The 21,231-nt window shown below is 35.8% G+C and overlaps 2 protein-coding genes across 3 annotated transcripts in view; one reads left to right on the top strand and one right to left on the bottom strand.

Annotated features, from left to right (window-relative positions):
* Positions 1-7,809, bottom strand: part of LOC117335801 (inactive phospholipase C-like protein 1) — a 33,332-nt gene extending 25,523 nt beyond the window's left edge. For both annotated transcript variants that reach the window (XM_033895993.1, XM_033895994.1), the window contains exons 1-2: positions 7,607-7,809; positions 200-644 (exon numbers count right to left, since the gene is read on the bottom strand). In XM_033895993.1, coding sequence (XP_033751884.1) covers positions 200-359 — 160 coding nt within the window. In that variant the 5' untranslated portion in view covers positions 360-644; positions 7,607-7,809. The remainder of the gene's footprint in view (positions 1-199; positions 645-7,606) is intronic.
* A 4,627-nt stretch (positions 7,810-12,436) lies between these two features.
* On the top strand, positions 12,437-13,315 carry LOC117336608 (extensin-3-like). The gene has a single exon (XM_033897220.1). The coding sequence runs from the start codon at positions 12,437-12,439 to the stop codon at positions 13,313-13,315; it is 879 nt and encodes a 292-aa protein (XP_033753111.1).
* Positions 13,316-21,231: the final 7,916 nt, after the last annotated feature.

Here is a 21,231-nt window from a genome sequence, read left to right on the forward strand (position 1 = left end):
CATAATTACATTTGTAAAAACATGAAAGGATGTGGTTAATGAAACCATTCTTAGAGAAACTAAGGTTGAAAAATAAATGAAAAATCATTTGGAGAGAATTAAATCACTCTTTCACTTATAGTTTTTTAGGAAACAAATCACTGTTCCAATCAGTCTTATGGTGTTTCAAGAGAATAAATACTGTATTTTAATCACCTACCTCTGATTTCGTTGATATGTCCGTCAGTCGAAGACGATAACCGCATACTAGATCCAAACCCTCCAGAGTTGCGCTTCATACTCAAGCTGGACCCAACTCGTCTCATCTCGGTAACGGACGGGGAATTGTTTAACGTCAGACTTTGTGACCTCCAGGCCATTGTTGTGCGGTGAAGTTCTATGCACTTTTCTCTATAACGTACTGGTCCCTAGTTATATAATTGCACACATTTTACCTGTGATTTTTTTTTATGTTTCTACGACTCCTGCACAAACATTTATAACAGGTAATGTTGCAACGTTAATCCACTCTCCTTTAGATTATCATGTTGTAAAGATATTTACTCGACTTCGTAGGGTAGGAATGTACACAACAGCTCTACGTTAATTTCTGTCAAGACATCCCTCTCCTACTCAGTAATGATTAGTCATACCTTGAAATCCCTCTACAAACAACAGAAATCGAACTTTAAAATACATATCAACATACAGTCTAAACTTTTCACAAAACAGAGAACGACCCACATAACTAATCCGTTAATGTAAACAAATATCGGGGTACAATGGTATCTGATAAATTATACCTGGGGTATTGTCAATATTCCAATATATGATTTCTTTTCCAATCTTCCAGTGATGAATTTTCTGATTACAGTCACCAATGTCAATACTTTAGCCAGTAGTGATGTATACACCCTTACATTCAATACCCTTACAGCTCTCCCTTTAAATAAACCCACAGGGAAATATATTAATGACCTCAGTGACATCCTGCTACATACTATCCTCTGGTTACTTACATGTACCACAAATAAAATCTATTATGATATGAATAAGCCTTTTATAAGTGTACAGTTGAAATCTAGATTACCATCAGAGAAAAGAGAAAAAAAATTCCTTGTCTACACCTATTCAATTAAATATACCGGTAATCATTTACGGTAAAAATGTAATGATTGGTACTTCTAATTAAGTCCAGAAAATAATGACTCAGGTTTATTTAGGTATTCTGACTATGACCTTGACATTGTATATTGGGTCTGTACATGTGCATGCATATGATAAATCTGCATATCCATGACCTTGACTTTTCATTGATGGTTATAATTGAGACTTTATCCTTGAAGGTAAGATTCAGTCTGTCACCTTTGACCTTGTGGTGAGAATTCTTGACCTTGACCTTATGGTGATGATTCTTATAGAAACCATGACCTTGTGGTGAGGATTCTGATTGTCACCTTGACCTTGCGGGATTACATTTTTGGCCTTTAATTTGATGTCAGGAACTTATGTAACCTTTGACCTTGTCTTTAAGATTAAAATTGTGACCTTTGCTATTTTATTGAGGAATCCTATAGTGATCTTTGACATTGTGATGTGGGTTCTTATTGTGATAAAGATATTGTGATGAGGAATTTTGGTGACCTCTGACCTTGTGAAGTTTATATTTTACCTTTGACTTTACGGTCAGGATTTCTTTTTTTAGTCCTGACCTGTGTTTAAATTCTAAAAAAAATAACATTTAAATAATGTATTCAAACTTACATTTAACCCCTATAATGCCTAACAATTACTTTCACAATGACTGTAGCAACTTTTCAAGTCCCTGTGCTAGAACAAACATTAGTAAATTGTTGTATCACATTGTATATACACTTGTCACTACATGTGATTGAAAATTTATTGGTACAGTGATGCTCCACTAAAATTGATTTACTACCATTTTCTTTTTCTTTTTTTGAAACTTTGTCCTGATATCTCATGTCAGGTACCGAAGTGTTTATATCCATGATTTCACCCTAATTTCAAATGAATATTGATGAGTTTACTAGATAATGGAGACATATGACAGTTATACAGGTACTTTAAAAGAAGAATCCAAAGATATGCAAATTCATTACAACATTTCAGTCCCTGAGTTTATTATACAGAGCTACTTCATATAACTGTAGTTTCTCTATAAATATTTCATTATGCTAATTAACCCATACAGATCAGCACCATATCTATATGCAAACAAATACTATAAAACCCCTTCTATGTTTTTCAGAATAATCAATTTTTCAAATAGTAATTTTAAAGTGGTTCACAAATAAGCCCGCCTAAGATTTCAATACTACACTTTTCAGAGTTTAATTTGAGGATAAATATTTTACTTAAGTAAGTACTTAAATTTTACACTTGGGAGAGGGGGCTTATTTGAGGTTAAATATCGTACTAAACATTTACACTTGGGGAGGGAGGGGGGGGGGGGGGGGGGGGTATTTGAGGATAGATACAGTACTAAACTTTTGACGCTAGGCTAGGTTATATTTGAGGATAATTACAGTACTTCAAGTTTTACACTAGGGGAGGGGGCTTATTTGAGAGCAAATATGATACTACACACTTAAACAGAGGGAGGGGGTCAAATTTGAGGATAAATGCAGCACTTAAGTTTTACAATAGGGGAAGGGGCTTATTTGAGGGTAAATATGGTACATGTACTAGGCATTTACAATGGGGGGGGGGGGGGGCTTATTTGAGGGTAAATGTTGTACTTGGCATTTACAATGGGGGAGGGGGCTTATACAGCACTAAAGTTTTACATTAGGGGAGGGGGCTTATTTGAGGGTAAATATGGTACTAAACAATTACAATGGGGAGGGGGCTTATTTGAGGGTAAATATGGTACTAGACATTTACAATGGGGGAGGGGGCTTATTTGAGGGTAAATGTGGTACTAAACAATTACAATGGGGGAGGGGGCTTATTTGAGTGTAAATATGATACTAGAGATATAAAATGGGGAGGGGAGGGGACTGATTTGAGGGTAAATATGGTACTAGACATTTACAATGGGGAGGGGAGGGGACTGATTTGAGGATAGATATGATAACTATACATCATAAACAGTATATTTTTTTCTGTTAACTTTACACACATACCTTGTCTGTTGAATGGCCATAATTGTGGATATAAAACCAGTTAAATGATTAAATAGATGTACAAATTCTTCTTAGTCATTATAAATGATCTATTATTACAGGTAACATGATTATTATATACAGTATAGGTGTTTACCTGTCACCAATAGGTACGGTGACGTTACTGTGATGGTACCAACTATAATCCCGTACCTTGAGGTGTCTGTAATGTTTCCGATACTAGCTCTACCAATCAGCGTGTACACCAGGTAACCTCGGGGTCAGTTTTAGTGTTTATAATGGAGACACAATAAAGTAACAAACAATTATATTGACCCTTGCTCACAATGACTGGGAGTTTCATTTATTTACACCAGATTTGCCATCTAACATGTGTTAGCTCTGGGTTTTTATCTTTAATTCTTAATCATGTTAATATTGGAAAAAAACATTGACCTGGCATTACTAGATGTATAAGAGGTAAAAGATGTTTATCAATATTTTTGAAATATTGAATGTAAGATGCACATCTTTGTAATGTGAATAAAAAATATATATGGGGTTAACAAGTAGAGTCTGTCTAACTCTGGTAGTATTTCTGTGAAAAAAAAGTAATTTCAATGTTGATACTGTTTGATACTTTGTAAGTTAATGTTATGCATTAAGACATAGCATACAATTATTAAGTGACCTATGCTAACTGACCACCTCTGTAAAGTGACCACCTCTATTAAGAGACAACCACTCTTTATGACCACCTCTGTCATCCATTAACTGACTAACTTACAACATAAATTAACAGTAAGTTGAAGTTGGAGAGACATAATTGTTCTGTTTGACTATTGTAACATAACCATCTGTATGATTCAGATCTGTGAGCCAGACAGAATTGTCCAGTCCTAATATACATAGGGATGTCTAAGTCTGATGACCAGGAACTCTACGTCTGATGGCCAGGAACCTATTTAACAATATTCTGACACACTGTGGGACACAGTATATTGGTAGATAAACCTGTCTTATCTGACACACTGTGGATACAGTATATTGGTAGATAAACCTGTCTTATCTGACACACTGTGGGACAAAGTATATTGGATGATTAACCTGTCTTATCTGACACACTGTGGGACACAGTATATTGATAGAATAACCTGTCTTATCTGACACGCTGTGGGATACAGTATATTGGTAGATAAACCTGTCTTATCTGACACACTGTGGGACACAGTATATTGATAGATTAACCTGTCTTATCTGACACACTGTGGGACACAGTATATTAGTAGATTAACCTGTCTTATTTGACACACTGTGGGACAAAGTATATTGGTAGATAAACCTGTCTTATCTGACACACTGTGGGACACAGTATATTGATAGATTAACCTGTCTTATCTGACACACTGTGGGATACAGTATATTGGTAGATAAACCTGTCTTATCTGACACACTGTGGGACACAGTATATTAGTAGATTAACCTGTCTTATCTGACACACTGTGGGACACAGTATATTAGTAGATTAACCTGTCTAATCTGACACACTGTGGGACACAGTATATTGATAGATTAACCTGTCTTATCTAACACACTGTGGGACACAGTATATTAGTAGATTAACCTGTCTTATCTGACACACTGTGGGACACAGTATACTGGTATATTAACCTGTCTAATCTGACACACTGTGGGACACAGTATATTGGTAGATTAACCTGTCTAATCTGACACACTGTGGGACACAGTATATTGGTAGATTAACCTGTCTTATCTGACACACTGTGGGACACAGTATATTGGTAGATTAACCTGTCTAATCTGACACACTGTGGGACACAGTATATTGGTAGATTAACCTGTCTAATCTGACACACTGTGGGACACAGTATATTGATAGATTAACCTGTCTTGTCTGACACACTGTAGGACAAAGTATATCGATAGATTAACCTGTCTTATCTGACACACTGTGGGACACAGTTTATTGGTAGATTAACCTGTCTTATCTGACACACTGTGGGACACAGTATATTGGTAGATTAACCTGTCTTATCTGACACACTGTGGGACAAAGTATATCGATAGATTAACCTGTCTTATCTGACACACTGTGTGACAAAGTATATTGGTAGATTAACCTGTCTTATCTGACACACTGTGGGACACAGTATATTGGTAGATTAACCTGTCTTATCTGACACACTGTGGGACACAGTATATTGGTAGATTAACCTGTCTTATCTGACACAGTACATTAGTAGATTAACCTGTCTTATCTGACACACTGTGGGAGACAGTATATTAGTAGATTAACCTGTCTTATCTGACACTCTGTGGGACACAGTATATTGATAGATTAACCTGTCTTATCTGACACACTGTGGGACACAGTTTATTGGTAGATTAACCTGTCTTATCTGACACACTGTGGGAAACAGTATATTAGTAGATTAACCTGTCTTATCTGACACACTGTGGGACACAGTATATTGGTAGATTAACCTGTCTTATCTGACACTCTGTGGGACACAGTATATTGATAGATTAACCTGTCTTATCTGACACACTGTGGGACACAGTATATTGGTAGAATAACCTGTCTTATCTGACACACTGTGGGACACGGTATATTGGTAGATAAACCTGTCTTATCTGACACACTGTGGGACACAGTATATTGGTAGATTAACCTGTCTTGTCTGACACACTGTGGGACACAGTATATTGGTAGATTAACCTGTCTAATCTGACACACTGTGGGACACAGTATATTAGTAGATTAACCTGTCTTATCTGACACACTGTGGGACACAGTATATTGGTAGATTAACCTGTCTAATCTGACACACTGTGGGACACAGTATATTAGTAGATTAACCTGTCTAATCTGACACACTGTGGGACACAGTATATTAGTAGATTAACCTGTCTTATCTGACACACTGTGGGACACAGTATATTGGTAGATTAACCTGTCTAATCTGACACACTGTGGGACACAGTATATTGATAGATTAACCAGTCTTATCTGACACACTGTGGGACACAGTATATTGGTAGATTAACCTGTCTTATCTGACACACTGTGGGACACAGTATATTAGTAGATTAACCTGTCTAATCTGACACACTGTGGGACACAGTATATTGGTAGATTAACCTGTCTTGTCTGACACACTGTAGGACAAAGTATATTGGTAGATTAACCTGTCTTATCTGACACACTGTGACAAACAGTATATTGTTAGATTTACCTGTCTTATCTGACAACCTGTTCGACACAGTGTATTAGTAGATTAACCTGTCTAATCTGACACACTGTCGGACTCAGTATTTTTGTATATGAAACTGTCTTATCAATTATTTGACCTATCATGTGTCTTATATGACAAAATGTGGGTAAATATGTCTGTTTATCCTTAGTAATCTGACACTTTTTGGACGCAACCTATAAGCCAGACTAACCTATCTTATCTGACACCATGTATGACAACATATTGATCAGATTAACTTGTCTAATCTGACACTCTTTGGATACAGAAAATTTATCTTAGTGACTTCACTCATCAACATTTCAGAATCTTGAGTTGGTTACTCAAAGGTAGGACATTTCCCTTTCCCTGATTGACTAAGTATGTATGTCGCATGTTGAGACCACTAGACCCTACACCAGTTAAACACTACCTGGGCTGTTTGTTCCCCCGATCACCTGTCAGGCCTTTATTGTACCCATAATAAATTATTTCATATTATAGATATAGAATAGTTGTCATTCGAACAGAAACTACTGCCATGATAAGAAAATGTTAAAAATATCTTGGACCCATATGGGTTCGTGACAAACGTCTTATCCACAGTGACAGGTCTAAAAGTCTTATATGATAAAATTAGTCAGAAATACCTATATACATGTATTAAGTCTTTGTAGGTGTTTCTGGCAAATGTTATCACATAAAACTATATAGCTAGCTAGGCATGTCCCTGTGTCTTGTCTTAGTTACAAATATATATCATTTAGCCTTTGAGCTACATGTTAAGATATCAATCATTAATATTATTAAATTTTACCATTAATAATGGTTTTAATAAATTCAAGTAGAATGATAATTAAATGCAACACTTTATCAAACTTCGTACATATTACACAGTGGACTAACTATATGGTTGTATAGGTCTAGGTTTGGGTCATGTTCTACAGAAATTAATTGATCAATAGATTTTTTTTCTCTGTATACACCATGTCATGTTTGACATGCTACAATGTCTTGAACTTTGAACCTATATCTACCAGGTACGGTAAAGACTATAATTACCAATACTGATATTACACGTATGCAGGTATTCTTTAAAGTTCAAGCTTAAGTCTAAGCGACTGAAACTATTTAGACAGAAATCCACATGTTTCCATTCAAACGCTCCAACATAATTCTAGTCATTCTTCAACGAGTTATCTGGCATATTGACCATGTCAAATACGGGTTTTACACTATATATCTTACCTGGTGTTCGATGGAGTATTCCAATTGTTAAATATAAGTCTGTCAACCTTATGGGATGATATGATTTCCATGTTCCGGTGTCGTGTACGTACGGGTCACCGCGTTGTAACCAGGTACGCTTTTAAAATAGTCGACATATTAAATGACGGTGAAGTAGTGTTTACATTCTCTGCACAATGGCTGTAAGACCCCCATTCAACCAGACCGACTCGGGGCACTCATCCATATCCTATATATATATACCTGTATATAAATATTTAAAGTACGTCAAATACATCGGTAAAACTGTGTATATAAGAGCCGACCACTTCATAACGAAAAGTTCTGAACTGTATAATGTACTTGTATGAATTACATTTGTTTCTAATCTTAACACTAATCTAAGTATATCTGATTTTTAGATAATGATTATGCACAATGCATATATATTTGATATGATTTTATTGGAGCATGAATTTGTAGTTATAATGTCGCATATTTCAAACGCATGACAATTACAACATCCATATCATAATGCTACCGGCCATAGTATGGCAAGCCAAAGTGGGAAAAAAAGTCACATATCCATAAATGACTTATGGATATCCATAAGTCATTTATGGATATTTAAAAATGAATTATGGATATTTGAAATGAATTGTGGATATCCATAAATCGTGACTTTTTTCCACTTTGGCTTGCCATACTATCGGACTCAGACCTACAGGGAACTCTTCCCTATATAGCGAGCTCGGGGTTTCTCTGGCCCTGACACCAGACAGTCAGGGCCAGAGAATATTCGGGCTTAACCTCTCCCTAGTGTGTTCAGCACATTTTCAGACGTTTTTAGGGGCTAGATTAAAATTCGGTGGACACCTCTGTATATAATGAATACCGGGTTGTCATTTTTACCGATTTTTATCCGAATTCCTGAACGTGTGCTAAAAACACCAGAGAAGGTTTAAATACACGTAGACTCTAACGACATTACTTTTAAATAGTTATATAAGATAGTGTTCTTATTTGCCATCTTTCTATTTATAATGTAAAGCTTCTCTTGATGTTCAAAATCTTTAATTCAAAATCTTGATGTTTATAAAAGCAAGATGCTTGTGAAAAGCGTACGATTTTCAAATGAATTCCATTTCCATATACAATGATAAGTACATAAACAGTTTATTTGATATCATTGGTCATAAATATTAGGAGCACTTCCCTACTTTTTTAAACGATGTTTTTGTATATTACTTGTAACTCTTTTGTAAATGAAAGTTTATCATGATGACGTCACAATGTTTATGACGCATTGAGCTGTATTATAATTATGTTCTGAATTATGCTGGCTGTGTTCTCCATCTCGTAGAATTAAATATGTTTGATATGTATGTATTTTATAATCCTATATGCTGAAAGCAAAGCGTATAATCTTCAAATCGGCTTAATTACATGTACATTGACACACACGTAAGGGCGTGGTTAAGAGTGTTTCTGGAATAAGTTTGTTTCTGTTAGAGTGAATGTGGTATAAATTGTGTGTTAGTATGAAATATTCATGTGATTTATGTTTCCTTTGCAGTGTAGCTAATGTTGGCTCAGAAGACGCCTTAACCTGATTGATTTTCGGCACCCGTGACAGTAAAGTGATTCTATTTCATAAAAGTGAATCTAATGCTGATATATTTGTGTACATATATATGAAGGATTTGTTTTATTAAATGAAATGAGACTTGTTTGTTTCCATTCGTTCAATGTTTTAGCAGCACGTTATATGTACAGTATGTGTATCCTACGTGTCAAGTATAGTATACGCCCTTAATTGTGTCTAGGTAAATGTGTTTCAAGATCTTTATATGATTGATGTAGCTTCCGATTGTGATTCGCACGAGGCATTGAAGATAATATTTGGAGAAGGAAGACAAATATAATCCTCGAAATCCAAGGGGTTTCCGAAGTTGGGGCAATCCAAACATGTTCGAAGTGCAGTAAGTATTTGGGCAATATGGAATAAGTACCAGGTTTGGTGACAATCTCTCCCGGAGGCCAGCTATGGCCGAAGATTCTTGTGCAAGGACCCTGGGAGAGGTCGATGTTACGAGACATCACACCACAGGGACATACCCATCTTCGCTAGCCATGGCTTCTGATTAGGTAATCAGAAGCCTTGGCTAGCGAAGTATTTGTATTCCGGATTTCGCTTTCAGCATTGGGACTGATTAAGATAATCGGACACCACAATTTACTGTATATAAAATGGACAAAAAGTAACAAAATTCAGCTCAACTGCTGAAAACGAAATATCAAGAATAAAATTTAATTTATCGGTCTCCTATTGTATGATCGGTTTGTGTTTCTAGGGAAGCTCGGTCTTTGCTCTCGTGGTTGTGTCATTTGGTAAGGCACTTTACCCTAATTGCTCTGGATGTCAATGCGACAGGCCACTGTATAATGTTCAGTGAGGTAGCCACCAACTACTACAAGGAGACTCCACGTCAGAGTGACACTGGCTGTTCACGGTGCGATAATCCCAGCACACAAACAAACAAACCGCCTCATTTGATGACTCATTTGAGGGGCAAACTTTGTTTTGGAGCAACAGGAACAGTAATGTGGCGCCCACAAATACACTTTGGGGATACAACCAATCGGAACACCTCGCCTCCGTCTGGCTATCTAGTTTATTAGAAAATGACGAGGGCTTCCGATTGGGATACAACGTTTACGTCTGACGACCTCCTTACGCAAGGACGCGAGTATATATTACATAAGGTAAAGGTCTACATCATATACTGTAAGTTTGCATGATTTAGGTGACAGTCATTAAGTTTGAAAAGTTTTGTATCAAAACTAGTTTAATTCATCCGACAAATCCATTACTACTGCCAGTGAGAAGAAAAAGCGCACACTATTCTCTCTTTTTTTCTGCAAAAGTTATCTTGGCGTCAACAAATCTACATGAAATGTGTTTTTTTTTTTTAATTTGGAGTTGGGCAGATTCCCATTATATACATATATAACCAGGAAATTAAAAAAAAAGTTTTGGCTAAAACTGAAAAGTACTTCAAATTGTGTATTAAAAGCGTGTCTGGAACATGGAAATGTGTCAAAGGACAAATCGATAAATAACATCAAAATTAACTAGATAAAAGACCAACTTATCTCTGGCATGAAACTGCAGTTGATTGTTATACTTATATTGTAGTAGAAAATAGAATTTAGGATGTGTATCAGAAAGAAATCATTAATGATCCGTCAAGATGAGTATTATGTTAACATTTAGTTATATTTATTTTTGTTTACAATTTTATCTATTGAAGTCTATTGATGGTGTTTATGAAAATTGTTTATCAAAAATAAAACTTTCGTCCCAAATATAGATATAGAGTATGTCAGAAAGCATAATGTTCCAATGGCTAACATATTGTCCGCATGTTGTAATTCAGAAGAAATTGAAGACGAGTATAATTTTTTTATTTCAATGTCCATTTTACTCTAATCTTAACAAAAATATATTAGAATCATTTTTGCAGAAAGCCAAGTGTTTTTGAATAAGTAAAACTGTAAAGTGTAAACAATGTAATGTAATAGATGTTTTCTTACCTACGGGGTAAATCTTATAATCTATAGTGTCTTCAAGATAAACTTTCACGGTAGAAAATGGAGAAATTATGAGAAATGAGTGATTACATACCAAGACATTTCATAAATACAAATGTCGCTCTATTCCTCTTTTTAATATTGTGTATAAAATAGCTTCAGGAACAATAGCACAAGGGGGAAAACAGCATTGCAAAAAAATTATCAGCACAGATCACACTGGATTTTGGGCAGGTAGATATATAGGTGAAAATATTAGGCTTATTTATGACATAGTGCATTCTACGGAACACTATAACATACCTGGGGAGTTCATTATGATAGATTTTGAAGAAAAAAGGTTTATTTATAAAATATTCAATGTAATACTAATTCGGCCACAAACCAAGGGGTAATATTGATAATTTTTTTTTTATGTTAAGAGAGGCTGTCGTCAAGGAGATCCGATTGCACCGTATGCGTTTATTCTCATGCTGAAATACATTTGTATTAGCAATTCGTTTGAGAAATAATTGGAATGTCAAAGGTATATATCGACAATTTTTAAGTCATATGTTCATATGTAAGCATTATAAGAGCTAAATGGTTAGAAGAAAGAGAAAAGCCTACAAAGTATTTTTTTAACTTAAAGATTAAGAATCTTATACCCAAGATTATTCAGAAAGTAGAAAAGGAAAATTCGGAAATTGTTACAAATGAGAGAGAAATCCTTGAAGAAATTTGATTAATTGATGGAAGGCTTTATGAGCTAGTTATATATAGATGTTGTTATTTTGGAAGACTTTTTAGAAAATTTTGAGTAAATTGAGTAGGTTAGAATCTGATAATTTAGAAGGATTTATCACACTTGACGAGGCATCATTGACTCTGAAAGTATTAAACATAACAAAAGCCCATGATCTGATGGTTTGACTATGGAATTAAAAAAAAAAAAGATTTTGGAGACAACTTAGTGCTTTTGCAATCAGATCTATTAATTTTGGTTATGATATCGGTCAATTGTCAATTGTTCAAAGACAGGGTGTAATAACGCTTAATAAAAAAGATAACATACCTAGACATTTCATAAAAAAACTGTCGCTCTAGTCCCTTTTTAATATTGTGTATTAGATAACTTCATTAACAATAGCACGTAGGGTAAAAACAGCAGAGCAAAAACAAAACAAAAACAACAAAAAAACGAAAAAAAAAACAACAACAAACAAACAAAAAACAAAAGCACAGATCACACTGGATTTTTTGCAGGTAAATACATAGATGAAAATATTAGACTCTCAAGGCAAACCCGTACCAAGACACAAATTCATCAACTCCCAAGGACCACCCGTATCAAGAAATCAAACCATCGGCTCCCAAGGACCACCCGTACCAAGACACGAATTCATCAACTTCCAAGGACCACCCGTATCAAGAAATCAAACCATCGGCTCCCAAGGACCACCCGTACCAAGACACGAATTCATCAACTCCCAAGGACCACCCGTATCAAGAAATCAAACCATCGGCTCCCAAGGACCACCCGTACCAAGACACAAATTAATCAACTCCCAAGGACCACCCGTATCAAGAAATCAAACCATCGGCTCCCAAGGACCACCCGTACCAAGACACGAATTCATCAACTCCCAAGGCCAATCCGTACTAAGACATCAAACCATCAGCTCCCAAGGACCACCCGTACCAAGACACAAATTAATCAACTCCCAAGGACCACCCGTATCAAGACATCAAACCATCGGCTCCCAAGGACCACCCGTACCAAGACACGAATTCATCAACTCCCAAGGACCACCCGTATCAAGACATCAAACCATCGGCTCCCAAGGACCACCCGTACCAAGACACAAATTAATCAACTCCCAAGGACCACCCGTATCAAGAAATCAAACCATCGGCTCCCAAGGACCACCCGTACCAAGACACGAATTCATCAACTCCCAAGGACAATCCGTACTAAGACGTCAAACCATCGGCTCCCAAGGACCACCCGTACCAAGACACGAATTCATCAACTCCCAAGGACCACCCGTATCAAGACATCAAACCATCGGCTCCCAAGGACCACCGGTACCAAGACACGAATTCATCAACTCCCAAGGACAATCTGTACCAAGACATCAAACCATCAGCTCCTAAGGATCACCTGTATAAGATACCAATTCGTCAACTCCAAGAATCACCCAGACCTAAACATGAAGCCAACAATTCCGAAAGGCCACTCGGACCAAGACAGTCATTCCTCAGCTTCCAAAATCATTCAACAAAGACATCTGATGAGGGACTTCCAAGAACTACACAAAACCAAAGGAAAGAGAAATCTCCAAGTTCATCAAAACACATTTTAAGGAAATTGCTAATGAAACTATCAGTGAAATTTTTTCATAAAGTGTAATCAATGTAAATTCCTTAACCGAGTAATCCTGGGTGTATAGTGTATGCTGCAAGAGATTCTCCGACTTTGTATTGATATCTCAGGGGACAGCGTGAACACAGTGACAAACAGGAAGACTGTGAAACAACCAAATCGTGATCTTCATCAACCTGTGAAGACAACCAGCTGGCATCGGCAGCTATTATCCTTAGTGAGGAAGTTAATCGGACAACCATCATGGAAACCTTAAAATGATATTTCCTCTTCAAATGAAAACATTGGAACAATAGCCATTTAACCAGCAGGTGTGACCTTCCTGTTGCTTCAAAAAGAAGAAAGGAATGAAACATTTGAGTCAAATGTGGCAGATGGTGAAATAAGGAGTGCCTAGGCATGAAGGAAACGACATCAATGGTTAATTGCATCTTGTTTGTATGAACATAATAGTTGGCTGAATCAGTAGTCAACTAAAGCTATGTAGAGACAATCTGCAATAAAGGTATATTATGGAACAATTTTGGATTGCTGTGCTGAATGCATGGTTGAAGTTGATGTTTTTACAGGCTATACAATATACTTGGCTATTAAAAGCAATGACAGAACTGTAAAATTTAAGGCTTTACACATTTCACCACACTTTAATGTATATAATGAGGCGAAAGTCCATTAAAAAGATGCATAAATGACCGGAAAAAAAGAAAATAGTATTTTGGCAGCTACTTACTATGTATGACCTCACACAATTTCATGCAGATTCACAGAATTCCTTTTGTCTGGTAAATGTAATGAAATTATTATTCTTTTTATATTTTTACATTATGTACTGAAATATTAGCAATTAGGTTAAGGAACAATAACAACATAACTTTATATAAGTGACTTTTCTATCCTTCTTTCTCAGTATGCAGATGACACTTTGCGGGAATCAATTTTAGAACTGAATTTATTTGTCTAGATTAAAAATCAATACAAACAAAACTCAGGTAATATGGATAGGAAGTAAGAAATACAGCAATGAGACGTTTTTTTACAGGAATTACAATGGGGTAGGGATTAATTTACACTTTTTGGGGATAGATTTTAGTGTTAATTTACATGAAATATCTAAATTAAACCTTGACAAAATAATTAAACTTATATATAGTCAAGTCTTCGAGTAGAAGAAAATAACTCCTGGTAAAATGCACATCAAGTAAATCATTATTAAGTTCTCAATTTAATCACTTGCTCATTTCACTTAATAACACAAGCCTTACATAAATGCCGTTTTATATAGCTTTCTATGGAATGGCAAAACAGACAACACGAAAAGAAATATTATAAGTAAAGATGTTTTTGAAGAAGGCCTGGGAATGGTACTATGATACTTGGTTGGCTGAAGAGATTTTTTTCAAAGTATGTGCACTAGAAAGTTGCAAGCCATTCTTACAAATAATATTAATGTTGATTTTGTAATTAACTGTGGAAATGAGTACCTACGTATATGTCATAAGAAATTTCAAGCTTGGAAAAGTTGCTGAATTCCTATCATTTCCATCGATTTAAAGGCAGACAACTCTCTATTCTGAAAACACATTTATTGCATAACTCACTTCTGACTATTGGTTGAAAATCTCTTTGAAAGTCTCTTACAATCACTGGCATGCCAAGGGTGTTAGGCAATAAATGTTACGGTGAAATACACAAATCCTGTTACTTTTTATTCTTACAATGAATTAACACAGAGATATAGTATATTAATAAACTTTCTGCAGTTTCATGGTCTTGTCAATTCGGTTTAATTAAATACACAGAAGGTATATAATATATAACTTCTACTGTCGTACAGGCTAGAGGAACAAAATACATATGCATTCATATACAATCTTATCAAAGAATGATGAAGAGTAGGGAAAGATGGGCAAATCATTTTGACTTTGATGATTCTATCTGGGAAACTATTTTTTGTCTACCATTCAAAATAACAAGTGTTTCAAAACTTCAGGGGTTTCAGTATAGAAATTCACTTCTGATTACGGCAAACATAACTGTTAGGCCATTATATACTTTTTGAAGTTCAGAAATGCAGAACCTTGAAATACTATCTAAAATTCTTTTAATTCCTTTCACTTTTAATTCACATTCATTATTTTTGTAAAATTCAGTTAAATTGATAATGAAATTAACATTATCATTAAAACAATACATTTACAGAATTAGATGACTTGACACTTCCCTTAAGGTAAAGTTTCTAATAAATTTGAAAAAAGGACTATCACAATGTTGAAAAAATATACAGCAACTTCTTAGGGTGATGCTTCTCGTCTGTTATTGTAAAGAGGTTTATTTCTGACCCCTTCCCCATCACTCGTGGTGTAAGGCAAGGTTGTAGTCTTTCTCCTCTTTTGTACGTTTTGGTATCCTTTGCTAAAACAGTTCGTGACGATCCTGATATCATTGGTATAACGCTTCGAGGTTGCTCTCTAAGGCGGCAAAAATGTCATCTATGCTGATAATAGTACTTGCATTTGCTTCACTGATGAAACTATACAAAAATATCTTTTTAGAGCATCAGGAGCTAAATTAAATATTAAAACATCACTGGAGAAGTATTTCTTTCGAAATTTATCAAAGAGTTGAAAGCGTCGTGTAAGATTTGAGTAATGACTGTCAGTGCCAGAGTTCTTGCTTGATGTAGTGCGGAGAAATGAAGCAGGAAGCGGGCAGTTGTTTTTCCGTCTTGTTAACATATTAAACGCTTCGGATCTATGCTATTTTGGTTGAACGTACTGAGGTTTGATTGCAGGAGGTAAGTACCGGTAAGAATGTTATAAAGCTTAACTGAGATCCTGGCAGGTCCACGTGGGTTTGGATGTTCGGAATACAACAAAGGATGTATCTTCTCTGTGGTGAACATTTCGTGATCCAGGTGAAGTAGAGACGAGTAAAGTTTTGCGATAATTACAATTCTTGCTTTCCAGTGGATGTTTACGTGTTTATGAACGTCACGTTTCCATGACTCCTTTGTAGGTATATGTTCTGACATCAATAAGTCAATCTCACAGATTGTATTGAACCAACTGTTGTTGCCTGAGGTTTAAGTACATTGTTGATGGATAGCAATCTGTTTCTCGAGTGAATTGTTTTCTTTTCGGGACTATGAGTTGAAGACCGTTGAGTAACACGGGTAAAAATACATTAGTAGTAGGTTACGGGGTCAATTCCATTTCCCCCTTGAAGCCCTGAGCCCATTATGGAGCAGAGAGTTCGTCGTGCTTTTCTTATGCTATCGTTAGCTACGTTGGCAGATTGACCCATTGTGACACCGTCGAGCGTCCAACTTTTTTTCGATATAGCCGTATAATATTCTTTTGGTCCCGGATATGATGCGACAGGTGGCGTTACTGGTCAAGATGAAGTATGTGATTGGTCAATGTAGCGGTAAATGCAAAATGCAAAGATATGCAGTTAAAAACGAATACATGCTGAATATGTGGATGTATCTTTTCAAATGACACATTGATAAAATTATATTACTGATTCAAATGCAGTCTTATTATCTCCAAAAATGATTCAAACTGATATAATTTTGTTATTAGTTCGTTGATTTATTTCACCAGCAGTTTTACATTATAACCACCAACATTAAAACTATGCCGTTTATCTTTTTTTAAAGATATTTCTTGTTTTCTTTTCCCTTTCGGTAGCGGATTTATATTTAGCATAATTTGAAGCAGGCACAGAGAGTACTACACATTTTGCCGGTTGTAGCAAATATCTCTTGGATTTACTATAATCAACTGTGGTTTAAGGAGTTGTTGTATTTTGTCGGCTTTATTGCTTAAAAGCGAGACGTCATCAGCGCAGGGCGTAGCAGAGCAGCTGATGTGATCAATTATTCTCCCATTTTCGTTGTCTTGTAGTCTATCTAACAGTCGATTAATGAAAACTTTGTAGATATCTGCACTTAATACTCTTCCCTGACGGACTCCTTGCACGATAGGAAATGTGTTTGACGTTGCGTTGTCCTATTTTATAGTGCTGGCTACACCTGCGTGTAGATTGTTTCGGTGAAGCCACTTAAAATGTATCTATGCCGAGCAGAAATAAAAGTTTGTGAGCAAACAAGTTTTTGCCGATGCTGCACACATTTTCATTTTAAATCTGAGCCAGGCCATGTTTAGGTGTATATACATAAATTTGGCAAGCACCGCCCATTTCCATATAAGGAAATTTACATCCGGGTCATATACGAGAGGTCAAATGTCATTGGTCAGTAGGATAAATTTTGGCCCCTGCTCAGCCTCCGGGTACCCCATAGCTTACCCATTCTTGAAAAAACGACGCCATATTAGATTAGGAAAAAACAGACATTAGGAAAAACAAAAAATTTATACCAATCTTGGACAATATCTTTTGAAAAAGATTCATCAGAAGTGAAAGTGAAAGTCAATAGAACTTTAGCACGTGCATCAGCATCAAGAAAGTACAAAATCCCATACCCTTCCCACCCTGTAAGTGAAGGACATTTGATCTACATATCTTTGTTGTTGTATTTTGTTTTAATTAGTAATTAAATATTTCTGTATTGATACCATTGTGAACTTTATGTACTTTTAGTTTATGGATCAGTCCAAGGTTTTCCAGAGTTTTTTTTTTTTTAATGTATACATTATGCATTATTAAAATTTTTATCTCTGGTTTTTAGCCCAGGACTGGGTCTTTATTTAATGCTGAATTTGGGCCGCTCACCTTTGCGGTTTACATATATTTACATTCCTTTATCTAATCTGGAATTATAAAAGAATTCATTATCATGCAAAATAAACTACAAAGGCCACTTTAACAAGAAAGTGTGCCATTTTCCGCCATATATATTTGTGTTTGAGTTTTTAATTCCATGCGCAAACAGAGCTTCACAGCATTGAGGTGGATTAGGCCAGTGGTTTTTTAAACGAACACTAATGTTTGTTAATTATTTCTTATCACAATGCAGGGAAGGCAAAAATAGTTTTCGCATCAGTAGTTCATATGAAATCCGATTTGACATCTAGGAAGGCTATGTATACCGGCTGTTTAAGATCTTTACTTAAATCCTCAACAAACAAGACGCTGAGAAGAGGTGTGGTGTCCTTCGTAAATCCTCTTTATAAGTTATTTTGTATATTATATATGAATGGTAAAAGACGTCGTTTGAGGAGAGCTTCGATAACTTTCAGTATCACCGGTGTCTCAGTAATTCCTCTATAGTTTTTCGTGTTGGTTTTGTAGCCCTTTTTTAAAGATCGGAGTTGGTGTACCAATCTTGAGTTTGTCGGGAATGCATCCTTTCGTTTACAAAGTTGTTGTGTGAAGTGATTCCCAGTATAAGTGGGATGTTCCGCAGTGAGTCCGTACAAGTCTGGAGATTTCCCTTTGGTTAAGTTGTTTAGTGCCTTGGTGGAACACCAAATGCCTTGTATATTGAGAGATGATGACGTTGGTGATTTTACGTTAGTGTTGAACTAATCGATGGAGCATTGTTCTAGCTCCAATGATGTCTTGGGAGATGTTTATTCCACCGAATTGTTATTTTGTTTTTTGTTTTGTTTTTGTTCGGATTGCACGTGTTATCTCGACCACAGTGTGTTACGTCTGCTCCATCACTATGGTGGAGGTTGGCACTGTGCATGAAACAGTCTATCGATAAGGAGTCTTTGCCGCGTGTATAAAGATTTTTTCTACGTTTTTGCATGATAAGATATGTACAAGGATGAACTTCATGAGTTCTTAAGCCCGAGCGTTTGTATTTTCAGAGTTTTCATTAAAATCATCCCAGCCAGCATTTCCCTACAGGGTATGTATACAGGGAATATAGCATATAGCGATCGGTCAATTGTTTCACTTCTATACCTTGAATATCGGTTACCTCCTTCTGTTAGCTGTGTACAACAGTGGTCGATTGATTCCAACGGCTCCGTAACATCTAGCAATTTGTTGGGGTAACATTAGTGAGTCAACCGCTTTTCCGGCTCCACCGGATTCACTGTTCATGCAATTCGGTTTCTGTAATTATAATATGGCCTCAAAATGTACTCGGAAGAACAGGTATTTGTCTCTGTTATTAAAGTATTGCTCCAAAATGAGAAAAGAAAATCACGTATTTGCCTCTAACTACTGACAATTAAATAGCCAATGTTCTTGGATTAGAATAATACATACATGTAAATAAACCTGTAAAACCTACATCTTGCTTTTCCACCTTGCCTGTATGTGTTGTGTCTTTCACAGGAAGTATGTGAATGAAAAATCTTAAGATATAGTTCTTTCACTTCAAAAGGTTGCTGCTTTACCAATTGTCAACAAGATACTCTCAAGCGTTACGGATAGAAGACAATGACCTCTAAATTAGTTTTGAGTTTCCTATTTTGTACATTTTCGCTCATATCATCGTTTAGATCATCGTCATTAGATAGCCCTTTATACCTGCATGCCAAAGGTCAAATATCATATATCGTGGCCAATTCAATTACTCCAATCAAATCGCAATGAATCTTTTATAACGATTACATACTGGAGACTTTGCTTAACTTAAATTCTTACAGTAATAAAGCTTGATGGGATATGATTATAATCTGAAGTAATGTTGACAGATTTAATGATACCGCCAAATATGAGATATAAGGGTTCGGCGGTATATATACTGACAGTATATAGATTGGCTCACCTTTCCTTCAAATATGTCTTTCAAGTAATCGTCATTTTCTGTAACAAGGTGCCAAACCTGTTGTTCATTTAAGTCCTTTACATTTCTGAAGAACAAGAAACATGATTCAGACAATAGAGGCAGGGGACGTAATGGCATACCTTGTGGATGCCACTGGATGGACAACCGTTTTTTCATGTAATGCAAACTTATCTGTTCACGTGAGTATGTATCCATAAATATATCAAAAGCAATTGTTTATAACGGAAACGTAACAATTTTGGAAGCAACAGTAAATTTTTGTTAATAAGAGCAGATAACTCTGCTTTATAAAAAGATGTCAAAAAAGGAGACAAATGTTATACATGTATACATTTGACGTCATTTACAATTCTTTATATATGAGCTCATTGATTACAGCATTTAATTACTGTGTGCTCTTTGACCCCTCGACAACAATTAGTGATTAGGCAACTAATATAATACTCACTTATTGTGTCTAATTTCCATTTGGATGTCTGAACCAAGACATGTCGATTCTTCATAAATTTGCATCTGTTGATCGTTGCCTGGCTGTAATTCCGGTGACTGTTGTTTGTGTCTGAAATAATGAGGTAGTCTGTTTAAAATTACGCACGTTTCGACATGTCATTAACGATGGAAAAGTATCAACAAGTGGATATGTGGAAGACGTTTTTATATCAGAACTTACTCTAATCATATATGGTTGCTATTTCGCTATAACTCCAAATTAATGTCCTATTTTATTATCTTTTAGGACATAATCCTGTCAGAAGATGCCTTCCTAAGTAAAATCCCTTATAGGACAAGTTATCTCTCTTTCTACCTAATCGTCTTTCTACCTAATCGTAAGTATATGTTACAAATGTAACACTAGGTTAGGTAGAAATGCTTGCGTTTAGTGTAACGCCCCCTTAAGACAGTAAGCGTTATTACTATTTACACCTAACCGTAAGTTTATGTTGCAAATGTAACACTAAGTTACACAGGTAGAAA

The sequence above is a fragment of the Pecten maximus genome, chromosome 10 (assembly GCF_902652985.1).
Source record: "Pecten maximus chromosome 10, xPecMax1.1, whole genome shotgun sequence".
Taxonomy (NCBI): Eukaryota; Metazoa; Mollusca; class Bivalvia; order Pectinida; family Pectinidae; genus Pecten; species Pecten maximus.

Bases quoted from the DNA above. Each gene is read 5' to 3' on its own strand.
- LOC117336608 (XM_033897220.1), top strand. From the start codon at position 12,437: ATGAAAATATTAGACTCTCAAGGCAAACCCGTACCAAGACACAAATTC.